Source organism: Neolamprologus brichardi, chromosome 18 (assembly GCF_056152115.1).
Source record: "Neolamprologus brichardi isolate AB-2024 chromosome 18, ASM5615211v1, whole genome shotgun sequence".
Taxonomy (NCBI): Eukaryota; Metazoa; Chordata; class Actinopteri; order Cichliformes; family Cichlidae; genus Neolamprologus; species Neolamprologus brichardi.
Window position 1 is genome coordinate 27,942,318 of NC_142121.1, and position 20,065 is coordinate 27,962,382.

At 41.8% G+C, this 20,065-nt stretch overlaps 1 protein-coding gene across 2 annotated transcripts; it reads left to right on the forward strand.

Annotated features, from left to right (window-relative positions):
* The first annotated feature begins 515 nt into the window (after positions 1 to 515).
* On the forward strand, positions 516 to 19,571 carry brinp3b (BMP/retinoic acid inducible neural specific 3b). 2 transcript variants are annotated; one of them, XM_035905966.2, is made up of 8 exons: positions 516 to 795; positions 911 to 1,257; positions 4,524 to 4,726; positions 7,212 to 7,429; positions 10,681 to 10,786; positions 13,831 to 14,067; positions 15,674 to 15,896; positions 18,290 to 19,571. In XM_035905966.2, exons 2-8 carry the CDS (start codon positions 995 to 997, stop codon positions 19,422 to 19,424), a joined length of 2,385 nt encoding a protein of 794 aa, XP_035761859.2. In that variant the 5' UTR covers positions 516 to 795; positions 911 to 994; the 3' UTR covers positions 19,425 to 19,571. The 2 variants fall into 2 exon arrangements, with proteins under 2 accessions (XP_035761859.2, XP_006786934.2); XM_006786871.3 differs by having other exon boundaries at positions 963 to 1,257.
* The last annotated feature ends 494 nt before the right edge of the window (positions 19,572 to 20,065 follow it).

Sequence of the window (20,065 nt, forward strand, 5' to 3'; positions counted from 1 at the left end):
TTAGCCTATTATCAGACTCCGTTAAAGACCTTTAATGGGCAATATTCACCCAGGGAGAGACAAGCTGTGATGGGAAATAATAATGAATAAAGTGAAGATAATGGTGAGTGATGGATGCAGTCCTGATGCATCATCACTCCACTCATCTCCAAACTTAAGTACACTCAGTGATCATACTGTATATATTACCCTGCCAGCCTCATCATGATGCACTTGCTCGCCCTCTTGCTATCTCTCTTGGAAAAAAAAAAATAGGGAAGAAAAGGTCTCTTTGTTGAAGCAGGCACTCATTCATCCACCAGCTCACACAGCAAAGAGGAGATATAAGCGCCTACAGCGTCTGTCAAGATTTGTCTTTTTCTTTTAAATCTTTTTAAACAGACAATTTAGCGATCAAACAGAGCTACAGGGTGTCCCACTCATTCTGTTTAAATCTGCCCCCCCCTCCGCGTTCAACCTCTGGAACTATCTGTGACCGCACGGACGTCCTCGCAATGAACTCCGCCGTCTCACCGCCTCCGCCGCTTCAACTTCTCACCGAGGAGCGGACGGATGCGCGGATGCTGGAGCGACGTCTTCCGAAATAAAAGAAAAAAAGAAAAGAAAAGAGAGAAAAAAAAGTTGGGCGGGAGCAGAAAAATACCCAAGTTGGAGTAGCTCTCTGTGAAGAGAGGACACATTACGAATTCATTCATTGTGTCGGATCGCTGATTCGGAGAGCTTTTATTCTTGGCTGTGGCGAGATCGCAGGAGTTCATCTTCGGGCGCATCCTTTTGGTTCTTATTGCAAATCAGGTGAGTGTGTCTTCGGCAGGAGGAGGAGAAGGAAAAACGTTTAATTGCTATTATTTCTTGTTCATTAACTCTGAGGTGTCACTGCTTTGAAATAATTTTTCCGACAAACCTCCAGATCAGCGTGACGCGCTACTTTTCAGCCCTGATTATCTGTCCTCTCCTCTCAGTCTGGAGAGAATGAGGTGTCGCTGGGTGAAGCATGAGCTGTCAGAGAATCAGTCATAAGCGGCTGTCTCTGCTATGGGAGGGGGCAGCTCTCAGCCTCTGGCTCTGCTGGTGCTGTTGCTGGACCTCCAGGGCCGCCACCGCCACTGGAGCCGCAGCCGCCGGACGAGGCGACGGCTCCCCCGGCTCCCTGGGCTGGCTGCTGTCGGATAAGGGCCCCTTCCAGCAGTCCCTGGAGTACACAGAGGCTGCGGAGAGGTACCAGCAGGGCTTCAGCACCAGATACAAGATCTATAGGTGAGAAGTGTGTGTGTTTAACGCGTGTAATGTTTTGTGTGTGAGAGAGTTTCAGGTGTGGATTATAAGTAGGCTACTTGCCTTTTTTTTTTATTTCAGACGTGTTACTGGATAATTTTACTGATGAGCAATTTCAGCAAGAGAGCAACTTATCAGTGACAGCAGCTGCTGTAGTGTGTGTGGAATGCAATCCTGCACACTCTCAGGATTGCTCTCACAGGTACCGCACCTGCACCAAATTAGTTGCAAGCTGATGAGCAAATCAGAAGAACTGCTGTAAGCATGCAGAGGGCCCTTTCCTGCTGAAAGCTCATCTGTCATCTGAATAGCAGCAGGCATTTACTCCTTTCTTTTGCTTTGTTTCTTTATTATCTTCTTCTTTTTAACCTGGTGCTTTTTGCTCTTGCTGGTGTTTCTAAATGACCCCTGCAGCAAGAGTTAATGCCATGGATTGTGCGTGAACAGTCTAGCTTCATCCCTTCAGGGACTTCCTGCAGTATCTGTCAGCTGCACTTTGCTGCCTTTCCAGAAACTTTTCCTAAAGCAATATATTTCTGCTCTGGTTGAACTTTTAGGTATTTATCGATCATTCTCTTTATGGCTCGGGGGTTTGAGTTGCAGTCGTGCAGTAAAAAGGTCTGAATTATATTTTGTGTTTATAATTCGTGTGGGGGACCCGTGTGTGTTGATATTTTGTCACTGTCCCTGCAGTCCTGCGGGGTCGATTTGAGGAGAAATTTTCATTTCTGTGGCAAAAAGAAGAAGAAAATCGCCAAGGGTTTAGCAAAGTGAAAGAAAGACTTTGTGTGCATCTTTAGCTGTGCTATAAATCAATCGCTCCATTATCTTTTCCCAGAAATCTTTAAGACTCTGGTGTTTATCTCGTCGTGACACCTGTGTTTTTTCAATGGACCCGGTGTGACAATGTCCCAAGAGTCCTCTGACTTGAGCCTCCTTGTTTCCAGTAATTACTGGAAATCATTAAAAAAAAGTATCAAAGAAGCAGACAGCTTGGACTGGAAAGGCACTCATCACTGGTAATAACTGGCTGACATCTCACCTCTTAAGGGTCTTTCACCCTACAGCAGTCAGCCCTGTATCCTCTCAGATGCCTTGCTCACATTTTTTAAGCCAAAGGCTGGTTTTAGGATTATGGATTAAGGATTTTAAGGATGACTCTAACTGAGATAAAAAACCTGCTGTAACAAGATGATAACTGACAGGAGAGTCTTTTTAAAGCAGTTTTCATCCTCTCTGCCTAATGTGACTTATTTAATGGTTTAGAGATAAAGGAGGGCATTTAATAAACTGTGGGAACACTGAAGGCATTTTTTCAGAAAAATGTATAATAACTGTATTTTATGCACTCCCTACAATGCTGTAGACACTTCATGTTTTCTATAGGTGTGCTTGTTAAAGTGCCGGGGGATTTAAATTGCAGTTCTGCTCTGACCTCTGTAATAGCTGCACACCATACTAAAGCTCACGTGGCTGTCAGTCATGTGGAAGCAAAGCATGCGATTACGCTGTCAGCTAGCTCCCCCCCATACAGCTGCTCCTGTATAGTTTCAACCCCCCCCCAATAAAGTGTTTTCATCACTTTCTGATTGCTTTCTATGCGTACAGTAAGCCTCCACGTTTACATAAGCCGGCCCATTCCTACAGCGCTTCTGTTTTTCCACCAGTGCATGCTGATGGAGTAGCTGTAGGCTAACCCTGGGCTAGATCTGCAATATCCATCTGTCCACCAGAGACAGACACTCATCCTGTCCCCTCGTTACGATGATTGGCCGTAATGGCACACTCCACACAGTCCCGGTTCCCCCAATTATTTCTTTGCCGATCATTTTTCTCATGGCAGTGATTTGATGACCTCCCAGAAGGAGAGGGAGGTACACAGAGCAGCAGGCAAGCACTGTGGGAGAGGTGGATGTTAACTGACGCTGCAGAGGGAGGGGCTGTGTGGGGAATGGAGAGCGAGGGTTTGTGAGTATCTAGAGTTCAGCGAGGCTCGTGTCTAAAGGGCACGGGGTGACAAATCATGGCAGCTGATGTCGTGGGGCTTTATTTTCTTTCTTTCTTTCTTTTTTTTTTTTTTGCACCTTTCCTGATGCTGTGGGGGTTGCCACTTTGGAACCCAACGAGTTTTGTTGTACCCAGGCGCAGGTTACTCAAAGCTGACATCGGTCAACCGTAACAGTGATTCTCAACCTGGTGCACTTATACACGGGGAGGGGGAGGGTATCCACACGTTTGATTTTTGGAGGAACATGAGGATAAATCTGTGCTGCATTACTATTACTTTTGAGCCAGAGTGATCTACAAGCTTTTAAGATTTAACAAATAGGCAGGTTGAAAAGCAATCTATTCATATTTTTATTTTTTTGTCAGCCTGATCTATTATTTTTTACTATATGGTTCTGAGAATGAGTGCTGGTAATCTGTTGAGATCAGTGATATATTTGCACTCCAAATATATTTGCTGTACAGCCAGCAACTTATGTCCAAAGATTAAGACAAATGTGCACACTATGTCTTGTTTTTTAAATCCGCTAACAGTCTGCTGTCCACAGCCTAAGGCCTCGGGTTGCCATAAAAAAAAAACAAAAAAAAAAACAGAAAAATAAACCTTCTTGCTTGGATTAAAAGTGCATGAAAACTAGTTAGCAAGTTGGCAGAGCTCTAATAGAGCGGTGCTCTATTAAAGTGCAGATTGAATGGTTAAATCATAGCTGCTAAACCCAGTGCTAGTAGTAGAACAGATTGTTGCAGTATTGCAACAATCTATACAATGTATCCACTCTTATATAATAAATACTGTTACATGAGTATCAAATGAGAGCATTTAAGGCCAAAAAAAGAAGAAAGAAACAGCTCTCTTATATAACATCCTTTTTTACAATTGGCAGGTAAAAATCTAACAGTCTATAAACATTCAATCACTACTTGCCGTATAATCCCTTAAGTAAAAAAAATACAAAAAAGGTTTTTCAGGGTAGTTTCTTGTACATCAGAGGCATATTGTTAAGCTCCGCTGAGGATTACAGCTTCATCGCTTGGCGTTACTGCTTCCTCTGTGTCCACCATGTATGTGAGCCATAAGTATATAGCAGCGTGTGCCTCAGTGAGGGTAACACACTTTCAAATATTGCTTTCCTCTCAACGCAGCTTGTTAAATAGCAGCCCGGGGCCTTACACGCAATTAAAGACCTTAACAGAGTGAGCAAACCTCTGTGTGTGTGTGTGTGTGTGTGTGGTGTTTCTAGGGAATTTGGTCGATGGAAGGTGAACAGCCTGGCTGTGGAGAAGCTGGACAATTTTGGTGGCGGCAGGGGTTTGGCTTTGCCCCTCGACCCTGACTTTGTGCACGCCATCCGGCAGTTGGGGAGGAGACCGACCCTTCAGATGATTACAGAGAGTCTAATCAAGAAATACGGCACCCACTTTCTCCTCTCCGCCACTCTGGGAGGTACAGTAGGGTAGTCTGAGCTTCAAAGCGAGCCTGATCCACATAGCCTCTAATGTGATTTTTGTTCATTTTTTTTCTAGCATATGGGGCACTGATTTTTTACTGTCTGCTGCTTTTGAAGCAACAAAGCATGTAATGATTTTTCTGGATCAGTGTTTTTTGGCGTACAAAAAGGAATCAAATCGCCCCAGATTAGCGTACAACAAGTGATTTGTGGGAGTGGAGATCGACAGATATGATATTTTTGTTTAGCTGTCAAACCGGCACAGCTCCGTGAACAGAGGTTTGTCACTGCTGTGAAATGCTGTCATTTATAAGCAATTAGTTTTTCTCTTCTTTTCTTAAGCTAACTGCTATCACAGAGCATGCTGTAAATGAACGGCACTGATTTGAGGGAAGTATTTGGCTAAAAAACAGTAGCTGGCAGTTTTCTCTTACGCCCCAAAATACAGCAACTGGTCGAAAACCAACACTGGCCATGCACTCTGTCTGTTAGTGTCTACAAAATTATTAGAAATTCATCATGAAACCCACCCACAAAGATGCAATAGTCGCAAAGTGTTGTTGACGTATAACAACGTCACACAAGTCACAATTCCCAGTGCTTTGAGAAGTTCTTGTCAGATAGACTGAAACCCAGTTTATACTGCGCAAATGGTCCTCCTAAAAGGCAATATAGAAGCTTCCTGATAAAATAAACACTATCAACACTTCATGTACCAGACGTCTGTTTTACCCAGAGTCACCTTTACCACCTACAAACATCAGCTACATCGCTCAAAAACTGAATGAGTTCAAGTTCAGGTGAACTGTTATTAGATTTTTTTTTTGGCAGCACTGTAGTCTGCAGGACGCATTGTCTCAGAGGTCAGAGCGGATAGATGCATCAACAAAATGTGGATCTTCAAAGCATAAGACTGTTTGCTTGTTATTTTTGCAATCATCGCATGTAAGAGTTTTGATAACCACCTGCCACAAGGGATGCTTGATCAGTGTGACTCGTTTCATATGACTGTTGCTGTAATACTCGGCTATAGCAGTGTTCAGAGTTAAGACGATGTCAGCAGACCAAACTGAACGAAAACGATTCTTAGCCTTCACCAAAGCAGGGCCAGATCAGAAAACGTAAATATGTGATTTAACAGCGCAACAGTTTTGTGTCATTTTGGAAAAAGAAAAATGCTCATCACCTTTCTAGATGATTTTTAAGAGCATAAGATGAGATAAGATGCCACATTTTCACAGGGCTTTTTTAGCCACATCTTTTAACATCTTTTTAACATCTTCATAGGTGAGGACAGCTGCCTGGTTGGAAACCAGACATGAGCAGAAACAGAATCAGATGGATGATTGAATATTTTATATGGGGGAGGTGAGGGCAGGTTAAACTGGCGTGGCTCTTCTGAGGCACATATAATCCCATCTGTAGGGAAATAAGAAAGACTAACAGTCTGGCTCATTATAAGGAACATTTGTATTGATCCTTGTTTGACTGGAGGTGGGCGTATTCATATACACTGACAGCGTACTGTCCTTACAGAGGTTCAGCTGCACTGACAGTTTAATTAAATTTAATTCGAAGAGCTTTATTTCCCTGCAAGTTTAAATACGAATTATCGCAGAACCTTTCGAATTTACAAAGGTCACGCCGCACGGAGCGATGCTTTTCGAGCGCTAGTGGTGAGGAAACAGTTGGAGAACAGCGCCAATAAAGTAAGTACTGATAAAGTGACTCAGACCTGCTGTGACAGTTAAGGCATGTTGTTAAGGTTCGCTGAAGAGCACCTGCAGCTCCCTTCAAAAGGCACTCATTCCTCATCTGGCTCAAACCTGAGTCGCTTTTGAGGGAAAGTAAAAGAATTTATTAATGTCCTCTTGACTCAGTAGTGAATGCAGCTATTTTCAAATCTGTTCTCTGGTGAACGTTGTTCAGGTACTATAGGAGAGAAAGACCTGGGAAAATATAACAGGAGGAAGATGAGGTGAGTTGCAGAAAGAAATTAACTACTAGGGTAGGAAGTTGAACGGCATCACAAAAAGACTGCACTTTTCATTATCAGGGCTGACTTTCCAAAGTGCACGTGAATCTATAAATCGTATACTTAATCAAACGTGTCTTTTTTTCTTCTCACTGCTGGTGATTTGACCGTTATATAGAATTCATCTTTAAGAACAGCCTGGCGCTGACCTGGGATCTGATTTTGTTTTCCAAGTCATTTTTTTCCGTTGTAATTAAAATAATTGAAATAATTAAGGAAATCTGATTAACGATGGTGAGTGAGCTCTCTTTATTCACCAGGAGTTTAATAGATGCAGAGACCTTGCCTGTGCCTTTTCCTCTAATCATCCAAACCATCAGTTCCCCCACAGTACTTAATGACTACTGTGCTTTTCTATCTAGTCTGAAAAGATACTAATGAAAGGTGATTAGTGGCGTTCTGCTGGAGCTAATGAACCTCTCATCCCTCTGCCTAAATGTTACCAGGGGAGGAGTCTTTGACAATATTTGTGGACAAAAGGAAGCTCAGCCAGGAGTCTTCGCCCTCAGGGGGCGAGGGCAGCCGGGGCAGCAACAGGAACTCAAATACTACAGGGACCGTGACCCTGGAAACTCTCCACCAGCTGGCTGCTTCCTACTTCACAGACAGAGAGAGCACCCTGCGGAGGCTACACCACCTCCAAATCGCATCCACTGCCATACGGGTATGTTGAAGGAGGGAAATTGTAAATACAGCAGCAATCTGCTGGGAAATGAAACGCCAGACATTCACTGCCTGAAGGTAGCCGTGTTGTTCTCCTGCCTTGCGGTTTGTTAGCCTCAAGCATTTGCATGAGGGAAAGCCTGATATGAAACTCGGAGTCGGGCTGGGTGGGTTTTTGGTTTCTGTTAAACTGAACGTGGCTTCGGGGAATGACTTTGGGGAGAAAGAAAATAACTTCTGTCTTCGTCGGTTGGCTTAAATTGACCCGGCGTGGGTCAGTATGGATCAGTGAAATACTGGGTTTTTTTAAGGCAGTGTTTTTTTTCTTTAGTTTCCTTTTAAGTTACAGTATCCATGTAACCCCGTGTTGTAGTATTTCCACTTTGACCTGACATTTGAAGCATATGCTTACATGCCTACATGATCTTAGATACGCTGAATGCAAACAAACACACTGAAAAAGTTTGGAGTCTCTTTAAAATGGAAAGAAAAAACAGAATGCTATGATATGCAAATCTCTCAAACCCGCATTATATTCATGATAGAACATAGAAAACATGTCAGATGTTTAAATTGAGAAAAATGTATCATTTTAAGAAAAATATTAGCTCGTTATGAATGCCAGATGTTTTTAGCTGGTGAGAGGTCTGGACTGCAGGTCGGCCAGTTCAGGACTCTTCTACTGTGAAGCCATGCTGTTGTAACAAATGCAGTATGTGGTTTAGCATTGTCTTGCTGAAATATGTAAGGCCTTCCCTGAAAAAGACATCATCTGGGTGGAAGCATATGTTGTTCTAAAACTAGCGTATACCTTTTAAACACTGATGGCATCTTTCCGGATGTGCAAGCCCTCTCCTCTTCAGTGATGATGTGGCATCCATGTTTTCCAAAAAGAATTTCCTGTGTTGAGTCGTCTGACCACACAGGTCGTGGCTCCCTGAGCCAGGTTCTACTGGAGATTTCTTCCTGTTAAAAGGGAGTTCTTCCTTTCCGCTGTCGCCAAAGCACTTCTTCATAAGGGGTCATATGATTGAGGGCGTTTTCTCTGTTTCCTTTGTGTAATTGTAGGGTTTTTACCTTACAATATAAAGCACCTTGAGGCAACTGTTATTGTGTTTTGGTGCTATATAAATAAAATTGAATTGAATACATGATGGCTACATTTCTGGATTGTGTTCTCATTTTGTGTCTTTGCTGCATTTGTGGATGGCACAATGAACTGTGTTCACAGACAATGTTTCCTTGAATCGTTCCTGAGCCCATGCAGTGATTTCCATGGCAAAATCAGGCCTGTTGTTAGTGCAGTGCAGCCTGCAGGTCTAAAGGTTACAGGTATCCAATACTGATTTCGGGCCTTGTTTCTTGCACGCAGAGATTTCTCCAGATTCTCTAAATCATTTGATTTCATTAGGTACTGTGTTGCTAAAATCATAGAAAACAAGTTACAATTTGTTATACATGTACAATGACAATAAAGGGCTATTCTATTCTATTCTATTCTATTCTCAACAACAGAATAACTTAGTTTTTGATCAGTTTCCTTGCTGCTGTATTTTAATATATGATCACGATTAAAGGTGAAAATTAAATGGTTAAAATAAATATAATGGAGTTAAATTCACCACAGTTCTATGAAGCATTGTTATGAAAGTGTGAAATAATATAAAATTAAATATCAACTTGCAGATGTTTCTTAGGATTAGTGACACAGTTGCAGAAGAAAGTTTTAATTCAGGACATTTGGCTAACTCAACTTGAAGACAACTTACACTAATAAATCCTTTAATACCAGCTCAGGGACTTTTCTCCCATAACTTATTTAATCAGGTAGGATTAAGAGCGAATGCTTATTTACAGAATTGGCCTGACACTTAGGAGATTCACCTGTTGTGACTGCAGGGTAGCACTAAGTCTTTCAAATTTGTTTTTCCTGTTTTTTCCCCTCACCAGTGGTTTATTATCATGAAAATCTCTCAGCATGCGAGGAAAACTGGAACGGCAGATTTTGAAAAATGAAGCGTCTGACTGTTTATAGCTGACCACCTATAACACCCTAATTAAGTGACTCTTCAAGCAGCATTGCACAAAGCAGGCTTTCTAAGTTACCCCGCACTCTGTGGCGAGCTTTAAAGAGGGGAGCGAAGCGAGGGGCGGTTGTGCGTCCTGTTGTATGAAACACCAATCATCCATTTTATCGTCTGAAGTGGCTATTAGGGTGTGCGCATTAATCAGCCTGAGGGGCAAATGTAGACGCTAAAGTGAGTAGCCACTGATGAAGACAAGTGCCCTCCCAAAATGAGAGCGCATTCCTCTGGTTATGCATCAGCTTGATGGATTAAAGATATCATTCCATTAATTTTTAGCCAGCCTGACATAAATTCATTTGCCATTTTGCAGCAGGTGTGGAGTTTGGGCAGACTGAAGATCAGCGTGAGAGAAAGAGAGGAGAGTAGAAGAAGATGAACACTAGATTTTATGAGATAAATAGCCGTGCATTAAAATCACATATGGTAACAGAGATTCGGTGAGAAATGGGAAGGAGTGTGTGTGTGTGTGTGTGTGTGTGTGTGTGTGTGTGTGTGTGTGTGTGTGTGTGTGTGTGTGTATTCCTACATTTGTGGGGACCAGCAGCCCTTATGGGGACCAAAATCCTGGTCCCCGCAAGTTTGAAGGCATTTTTGAGATTCAAAATGTGGTTTTAGTGACAGGGTTACAGTTGGGTTATAGGTTTAGGGTTATGGTTAGGCATTCATTTTTCATGGTTAGGGTTGGGGTAAGGGGCTAGGGAAAGCATTATGTCAATTAGATGTCCCCACAAGGTATAAATACCCGACATGCGTGTATGTGTTTTTGAATTTCTAGCTTTAACATTGGGATTGTTTACTGTTAGAGATGCAGAGAAGTGAGTCAGTTTAAAGTTTCTCAGTCAGAGGGAAGTTGATTTCCTTCTCTCACATCAGAACAAATTATTCTGTGCGAGGAGAGAAAGTTTTCTAATTGAAGACCTTTTCAGTGTTACTTCGCCGTGACTCATTGAATACCAAGCTCCTTTAAGACATAAAATGCATCTTTGATGAGGCTTTTTATGTTCTTTTGACCTTTCTTTAGAAAAAGAAAATATTCAAGTAATCCATGCAGAACCAAGATTATCAGTTGTTTTCTACCTATTAACGCAGATGGAGGGGCGGAAACGGGGGCGACTGCTGACAGAGCGAGCGCTCATACCACTGTTTTCTCTTCGTGTGCTTCCAGGTGACTGAAACAAGAACCGGGCCGCTCGGATGCAGCAACTATGACAATCTGGACACAGTCAGCTCCGTGTTGGTTCACAGTCCTGAAAACAAGATTCAGCTGCAGGGTAAATTTTAACCTTAAGATTGATTTGGGAGCCAGTGGTTCATCTGCAGAGCACGTTCTGTTGGCTCAATAAAATTTGAGCGGGCTTTGGCTACATGTAGGTAAACTGTCTGAAGACTGAAAGAGGGTATTTGCTGAAATGCAATCACAAAACTAATTAACCTTTTATTAGCTCAGACAGAATGCAAAGTATTTACCCGGTTATCTTGCATTCCAGTTGGAAAGAACAGAGAAAAAATCAGCAGAATATCCAAGGGTTCCCCGACTAACTCTAACCATGATAATGACCACCAAGTCCTCCAACTAAAGAATCGTATTGGACATTTGTCCCTTCCATTTGAATGAATCATGTAATGACATGCAGGAATGTTTCCACTTAAAAGGACAAAGTCTAGATGAGCGGGCAGATCAAATGGGGGTAGCTTTTTTTAATTAGAAGACTGGAACTGAAGTATCATGTGGAAGTGCTTTAAATGTCACTTTTATTCAGTGTTTACTTCAGGTTTACTTGCTGTTTGGTTGGGTTTAAGCACCAAAACTACACTAAAAAACTGAAACACGCTCACTTTCACTGCTTGTGATGGACCGAGCAGTGAAGGAAAGTCAAGCACAGGTTAAAGTCCAAAAACAAGGTTTTTTTTAATTACCCAAAAACAAACTTGGTTAAATTATACAGAAAAATCTAAATCTTGGGCCCATAAAAGAGGTCAAAGTAACAGAACTCTACTTAAAAGCTGACAACAATACTACTAACAAATTCAAATTCAAATTCAAATTTTTATTTGTCACATACACAGTCATACACAGTACGATATGCAGTGAAATGCTTAGACAACTGCTCGTGACCTAAAGAAAAAAGAAAAGGCTATGAATAAGATAGGAAATAAATATGAAAATAAAAAAGGGTAAATTTAACCAGGAAGGAATAAAATAAAATAAAATATAAAAATTAAGTTTAAAATGAGATAACTGTACAACACAAATTAGAATGAAGGGTAAATTTAACTGGGAAAGAATAAGATAAAATATATAAATTAAAGTTGAAAATAAAATAACTGTACAACAAAATACACAGTATAGAAATATATAAGAATGTATGAAGAAATATAAATATATATATATACACACAATAACAGCAGCTGTACAAGTATTAACTGGAAATGAGGAATATAATGTCCAGTGTTGTGCAATCCACATTATATAGTGTCTTGTGCAGTGCAAATATGCTTAAAGTGGTTTAAGTGATGAAGTGAAAACAATGTCCAGAATGTCCAGTGTGTGTGTAAGAACTCTATGTGTGGGTCAGTACTGTGTGGTGGTGTGATTGAGAGACCGTATCGCCTGCGGGAAGAAGCTCCTCCTCAGTCTCTCTGTGTTGGTCTTCAGGAAGCGGAATCGCTTTCCTGACCTCAACAGAGAGAACAGTCCGTTGTTGGGATGTCTGAGGTCCTTCACGATCTTCCTGACTCAAACTCAAACAACTCAACTCAAATAACTCAAACAAACCCTAACTGAAACTAACATAACAAATTCCATTTCCCCCCCATGTTCCAGAGTTGTGGTATGACCCAATTTGCAGGTCTTATATAGGCTTGCTCTGCCTCTTTTCCCATCTCTTAGCTAATCAACAAAGGGAGTGGGAGCAGCTGCTACTGAGGTCACTCAGAAAACAAAGAGTAAATCATACACATAACAGTGTAAACTACAACGTGCGCACTTATTTGAGAATACAGTATTATGCGATTGTACAAGTAAATTAATTCTAAACCAAAACCAATTCTTTATTATCCTCTAAATTAAATCCTGTATTTAAAGACATTAAAACGAAAGTGTAGTGTTATGTGTAAGTCTCTATTGTAACACTAATGTTTGGTAGACATCACCACTGTGTGGCTGTAACTGCAGCCATCGCACTGCTAAACACACGTTAGAAAGCTTCATTGATTCATGATCATTTGAATTTAAAGATGCTGATGCACATTTTGAAGACAGTTGAGAGCTGTCCACACAGAAAGCAATTTGCTTGTCGTGAATCACCTTGTCACTGGTGACTGGTCACTAGTGGAAATTCTAGGCTTCACTCGCCTGGGTAGCCATCTAGGATTAGTCAGAGCCTTTGAGTTAGGGTGAAGTCAGAATTTGTGGTCATCGCGTGATTCATCTAGACTTCAAACAGTTTGCAGAATAGTCATTTGTGATTAACCCTCATGGGGTTTTTTTTTTTCAGAAAAATATAGTTAATTTGATCAGACTGATCTAAGACTCCATGTTTTTATCCAAAAAAAAGGATTTCGGCACATAAAATAAGTTGTATTAGTCTGCATACAATTTTGCATGTTTTATTCAACATTTGTACTTTTTTGGTGTGCCGATCGTTAGTAACGAGACAACGATTAGCTGCCAGTTGTGGAGGTTTTTACATATAGCCAAGCTTGTTATCGCCTCCCTAAGCTAAGCTAAATAGCTACAGTAGTTATTATTTCAATTATTATTTATTTTTTTATTTATAGCTACTAAATGTTCCTGAGAGATCCTGTTCCAGGTGTACCCTGCCTCTTGCTCCGGGTATACATATGATGCAAGGCTGCATCAACATAACCATTAAAAAAAACATTCACATATTTGTTCATTCCAACTTCCTTCTTGCAATCTACAATAATCCACTGTTTAATACTAAAGATATAAATCTTTGAAAATACAGAACTACTTTATTATTTTTTTGTTATTTTTTTAATTTTTCCTTCCCAGTAGTAAGTAAGCGTCTGAAAAGGCTGAGTCAAACAGGCGTAAATAAGCTAGTCTCTTTCTAGAGGACTGCTTTACATGGTGGATTAATACATACATGAAGTACAGCACAGGATTATGTATGTAAGATTAATCATTTTTAGACAACAGTAAACTACAGCAACTAACAAGACGTGTTCAAATGTTTTCACTTTTGCTACACAGACTGCTTTTTCTATGAGGATGAATCAGCCTCTCTTTCACATGTTTAATAGTTTATTCATTTTTTCCCTCGTGTGTCTCGTCTGCGGTGCTCCGCAGGGCTGCAGGTCATCCTTCCAGGCTATTTGCGGAGCCGCTTCATTCAGGCAGCTCTCAACTACGTTGGCTGCAAATCTGAGGGCCAGTTTGTTTGCAAGAACAGTGACTGCTGGTGTGACTGCAGCGTGGACTTCCCACAGTGTAACTGTCCTCGCTCTGACCTGGCCACTCTGGAAAACAACCTGCTGCGCATCAGAGACGCCTGGAGGCTGACCTACAAGGAGTTTGAGGAATCTGGTGAGTCAGAAATTCCTTCAAAATGGGACTTGAAAATGTCAGCTTGAAAAGTGCTTTCACAAAAAAAAAAAAAAAAAGAAAACACACGGGTGGAACAGTGGCTTTTAAAATCCTCCTCAAAAGTACGTGCTTTGGGACTGCGGTCATTTTTTTTTCCTGAAGAACAAAACACTTTAAAGTTTAGTCTTAGAACTAAAACAAAAGTCTTGTTTTATGTTCAGAAACCTTTCTTAGCTGTCAAACTCTGACAGCTGCCAGACTTCAAATCAAGAGACCTGTCAGTCATTGTGTCAAATCAAATGACGGCTTTGATGCTCTCAAGTTGCTCAGGGCTGCTCTTAGTGATTTTTCTTTTAAATCCCTCTGTTCTCATCAAAGTGCTGTGAACATAAAAACATGTACAGGAAATATCAAACATGATTTGTATTTTTTTAGTCAAGGAATAGTCTCACAAGCGACCCTCTAAATCCACTACATGTTGTTTTAACACAAAAAACAAGATATTATTTGACTGGTGACCTGCAGAGGTCCTTAAAACAGATACTAATACTTTTAGACAGAGCCAGGCTGATTGTTTCCTATTAAATTTACTTCATTGTACAATTTTCATAAATTATATCTTTAAAATAATGCCAGTAATTCCCTATGGGGAGACACTCATCTTGTGTCCATTTAACTAGACACAATAGGAAAACAGCCTATAAAACCTGAAATCACTGAACTGTTTGATTCGAACAATATTTTTCTCAGCTCTGTGCACAAAAATCCCCATAAAAAAGTATCTACTTAAACAAATGAACAAGCTATTGCACAAAACCTGGCCTCTGTCCAAGCACATAATAATGTGCTATTGCTTTCTTTTTCAGACTGTAATTACCGTAAACACAAAACCATCGCAGAGGAAGTTAGAAGCTTTGACTGACACTTACCCTGCAGTTACACAGATATGCATCGGCACAAAATCAGCAGCGGCTTTAAAAACAGAGCCCACTGTATCACAGCACAAAACACCGCAGTGCTGTAGGTTATTCAGATGTTTGAAGAAAGTTATAGTGCAGGTTTGTTGCCTGTGATGTCGACACTGAGTGCACCGGGTTTGTGTCTCTTTGTGTATTTGAGATTAGAAAGGGCGTATAAAGAGAATGGCAGAGAGGATGCACTGCTTCGTGTTTTTGTACTACTGAGAGGTGACACAGTTCATGATATAAGTTTCCTCCGGCATCAAAAAATGTCAAAGAAGTTTAATCAGGGGCACCGCTCGTTTCTCGTTAACGCGGCAAAATGTCTCCCTTTCATATTAATGATGTCAGAAACAGCAATTTCTCTAATAAGACTTGTTGCCTTAAAGGTATACAGTGACTTATTCTGACAACAGGTGTGGCATAGAATATGAAAATCATTTGTTCCCTCCTGAAAAAAAGAGGCATAAAAGATCAAAACACACCGCACTTTGCAGCTGTTATTTCTCCTTTTTGGGTTGTTTGATTTTCGGGGACAAACAATGAGGAATGGTTGCGTTTGTGTGGGTTTTTTTTTTAAAATATTGTCACCCTGCGGTTTATGGCCACAGGCAAAGTTTACTTATTCATGTTCTCCTTCCTACCAGAGGAGTTCCAAAGCTTCGTTGGGAACCTGCCAACCCATTTCGCTGTAAACACATCTGTCGTGGAGCACTTGTGGAGGATGGATGCCAACCTCCTACAGCGATACAGGCAGCTGGAGACCAGTAGCAACCAGCTTCTCACCAGAGCGCGCCGCACCGCTAACAAGCTCTTCAGCCTTAGCAAGAGGTGCCGAAAACAACCCAAAATGATCCAGCAGAGGCCCAGGTAAGAAGCAAGCAAGGAACACGAAGGAGGAGTATTTATGCTGCTGCCCGTTAAGCCAAGGTGCTCCCCAAAAGTTATAATTATGAAAATGATTTATGCACCAGGCGGTGAAAGAAAGCAGCAGAGCGAGACGGTACTTATTAGAAGGCACTTGAGGAAAAGTAGTTGTGGAGTGAGGTGAAAAGTGCTGACAGGAGGGAAGCGGCTTCTCTGTTCCAGCCTCAGAAAGACGAACAGAATCCCAGCTGGCCAAACGGCCACGTTTCACCGTCGGCAGGTTCAAACTACATCACAATCAATCCAGCGTCTTTAAACCTCTCATCTCATCTCATTTCTTTTCTTTTTTTTTTATCAGAACCCGTGGACACTAATATAGTTTGCTTATATATAATTCCTATATTTTCTTTTTACTGTTACAGCTGCTGTATCAGCAGCACTGCCACTTGGACGGACTATTCGAGCAGCCCTATCAGAGACCACGTTGGTCATAACTCCAGTCAGATTTATGCCTCTCCCATGAACACTCTGTGTTGATAGCTATTTCTGGCAGGGAAATTAACTAAATGACACGATCCATCAGTGTACTACTCAAACACAGACACTGTCTCCTCAGTCCACAATCCAATTACACTCTTTATCAGACTCCTTCTGCTCGTAAAAAAGAAATTCAATAGTAGTTTAGGATAACTGGGAAGATCATTTTTCTTGGTGTGTGTGTGTGCGTCCTTTCATTCAATTTAATTACACTGTTTTCAAAAAGTTAGTAGCAAGATGCTGTTAAATTTTAAATAAAAACACAAGCATTGAAAATCATTAAAAACCTACATTTATCTGAAAATGGTACAAAAAATATTGTCATTGTTCAATTTGAAGCCAGGTAAACTGTGTCCCTGCTGCTGAAACAACATTTAATTGTTTCATTTCTTAATGCTCCAGAAGATCTCGCTTCGGCACACAGACAATTTTTATAGCAACATTAGGAATGGAGTTTGGTATTATCGTGCTAAAATCAGCAAGACAGTCCCTGGAAAAGACGGCTGCATATATTGCTCAGCAGTAATGGCAGTTTCACAGATGTGCAAGTCACCTGTGCCACGATCACCAGTGAACCTCTTCAACTTTTGAACTGTGGGCTCATTAAATGCCAGGTGGTAACTCTCCTTTGTAGCTCATAAGACAGAACTTTGGTAATTTCCAAAAAGAAGGTCATATTTACTTTATAACATCAGAAGATAGGAGGAAATCTACCCTTTTCTCTTTTTCACTCGTCTCTGTAGTTTTCCTAATAACTGCATTGATCCTTTGCTCATATCGAGGCTGCTAGCTTGTGGCTGACTCAGAATTCAAGATAGCTTTAGCTTTGTCCACTTTGCCTTTGTTTGCTTCTTTGAAATGTTCATGTTCAGCTGCGTGAAGGTGATTTAGGTCACCACCTCCTCATTGTGTCTTTACCTAATGACGCGTTAGCATGGCTATCTGCTTGCTGCTGTACATGTGTTGTAGCCGGTTACCTGTTCAGGCTGAAATTGTCCGACTTCTGTCCTTGGTCCCTTGACCTTGTTAATATATGACTTTTATTGCACGATAGAGTTATTACTTGCATACTCTGGTTCTGGCCTCCCTGAGCCTGTTTCTTCTGCAGATGTCTTCAAGTTGAAAGGGAGTTTTTCCTTCCCACTGTTGCCAGGTGCTTGCAAATAAGGAGTCATTTGATTACTGGGGTTTTCTCTCTATTATTGTAGAGTCTTTACCTTACATTGAGGTGCATTGAGGCGACTGCTGTTGTGATTTGGTGCTTTATAAATAAAATCGAATTGAATTTTGATGCAGTAATGAACTGTGTTCACTGAATCATCTTTAGAGCTTTTCCTCTTTTGATGCCGTGCCCCCCAAAGACCTGAAGATCACAGCCTTTTATTACTTGCAAAGATTTGTTCAGTTTCACAGAATCTTTTTTTAAGACATTATTGATTCTACATAATAAAATCTCCAAATTCATGCTGTGAGACACATAATGGGGCTCTTTGAAAAGCGTTCCTATCTGGCTATATTTCTAAAAGTAGTCCAAACTTGAGATAGAAATAAGAGTAGCGGCATGGGTCTGCACCACAGAATGAGAATTCAGCAAATTACAATATTCATTTTGATCCAATTTTCCGTTATAACTCCAGCTGAGCCCGAATTTGGCTCAAATTGTTTTTTGCCGCACATCAAAACAACACATTGTTTGTGCAAAGCTTGATTAATCTTCTTAGGCAAAACATTTTCTTTGTTGTATAATCACAAAAACATGAAAAAGATGCAAAGTGACAAAGACAAATGAGTTATTATATAATAACCAATACAGCAGTATCCCTGAAGCTGTACTGAAACACTTGTTGTCTCTCCTTCAGGCCTCTGCAGTTCTGGCTGAGCTACGCTCTCTCCATCTTGTACTGCAGCGAGAACAATCAGGTTGGTGTTTACAGCGATGAGAGCCGCAGCTGCTCCTGCCCCTACAACCATCCACCTTGCCAGGGTCTGATCCCCTGCTCGGTGGGTGACGGTCCCCGCTGTGCCTCATGTTCCACAGAGAACCGAACTCGATGTTCCAGCTGTAACCCCGGCTTCACGCTGACCCAGGGAGTATGCCGGTCAGCCGTGCCTGACCCCACCGACCCCTATCTGGGTTTGGAGAGCGACAGAGATCTGCAGGATTTGGAGCTGCGCTACCTGCTCCAGCGGCGTGACCCCCGCATCGCCCTGCATGCTGTGTTTGTGAGCAACGACGTGCGTGTAAACACTTGGTTTGATCCCTCGTGGAGGAAAAGAATGCTGCTCACGCTCAAGAGCAACCGGGTCAAGTCCAACCGTGTTCATATGCTCCTCGGACTCACGCTACAATTTTGCCTCACCAGAAACAGCACTTTTGAGCCAGCACTGTCGCTGTTTGTGAATCCCTTTGGGGGCAGCCATTCGGAGAGCTGGACCATGCCGATAGGTCAGCACGGATACCCCGACTGGGAGCGGAGCAAGCTGGATATCCCCTTGGACTGCTATAATTGGACGTTGACTCTGGGAAACAGATGGAAGAGCTTTTTTGAGACGGTTCATTTCTACCTGAGGAGTAATATCAGGGACGCTGTGGGAGTGACAGGAGGAAACAGGAACATGACACTGTACTATGAGCCTCTGGAGGAAGTGGAGCCTTCCAACAACATCGGCTACATGAAGGTGAACAGCATGCAGCTGTTCGGTTACAGCGTGCACTTTGACCCCGAGGCGATCCAGGACTTGATTCTGCAGATAGACTACCCGTACACTCAGGGATCGCAGGACTCGGCCCTGCTGCAGCTGGTGGAGCTGCGCTACAGGGTCAACCGCCTCTCGCCTCCGGGGGCCCCTCACGTGGATCTGTTCGCCTGCCTGCTCCGCCACAGACTCAAACTGTCCAGTGCCGATGTGACCAGGATACTCACTGCCCTGCAAACTTTCAGTGCCAGACAACCAAACTATATGGAGTACGAGGCAAATAAACTGTGTAGTTAAGCGCCTCCATTTGATGTTTTGTACTATTTCCTTGCCACAAAACAGGCCTGTATCCATTGTCAGCTGGATCGGTTTACATCAAGTGTGTGGTTTGTTGTCCAAGACTGTGCTGTACATACACAATGTGCAATTAAAATAAGTGTTTTTACCAAAATTTTGGTGTAGTTTTATGGATTTAAAGCACCTGAAAATTGCTTAAGAAAGGAGAAAATCAACAATACAGTCTTAATTATTTAGCGCTGATAGTTTGGCAGTCAAATACTGTGCTATCAAAACATTTACATTTGAGTCTCCTTTTGCACAAAATCAGAAATGTCCTCACAGTCTTCCCAGCTTGTTTTATAGTTTTCAGCTCAATCCCACTGGAGAGTGTGCGCTGTGTTGTTTTTGCCCATCTGGAGCCTCAGAACACAAGGTCTCCATTCAGGGAACAGCGTTAGCGCAGATTACTAAGTATATAGTGAAAGAAGGTGGAGGCGGGGAGTAGCCTTCCTCTGTTTCTCTGCTGTCCCCATACGCCATTCACAGTTACTGTGATAGATGAGCCAGGGTGCCGCAGAGACATGCCCAGCATCAAACAACAGTAAGCAAAGTGTCAGTGACAAGGATAGTACTCTCACCCTGCGCCAGAGCAAGTTGGA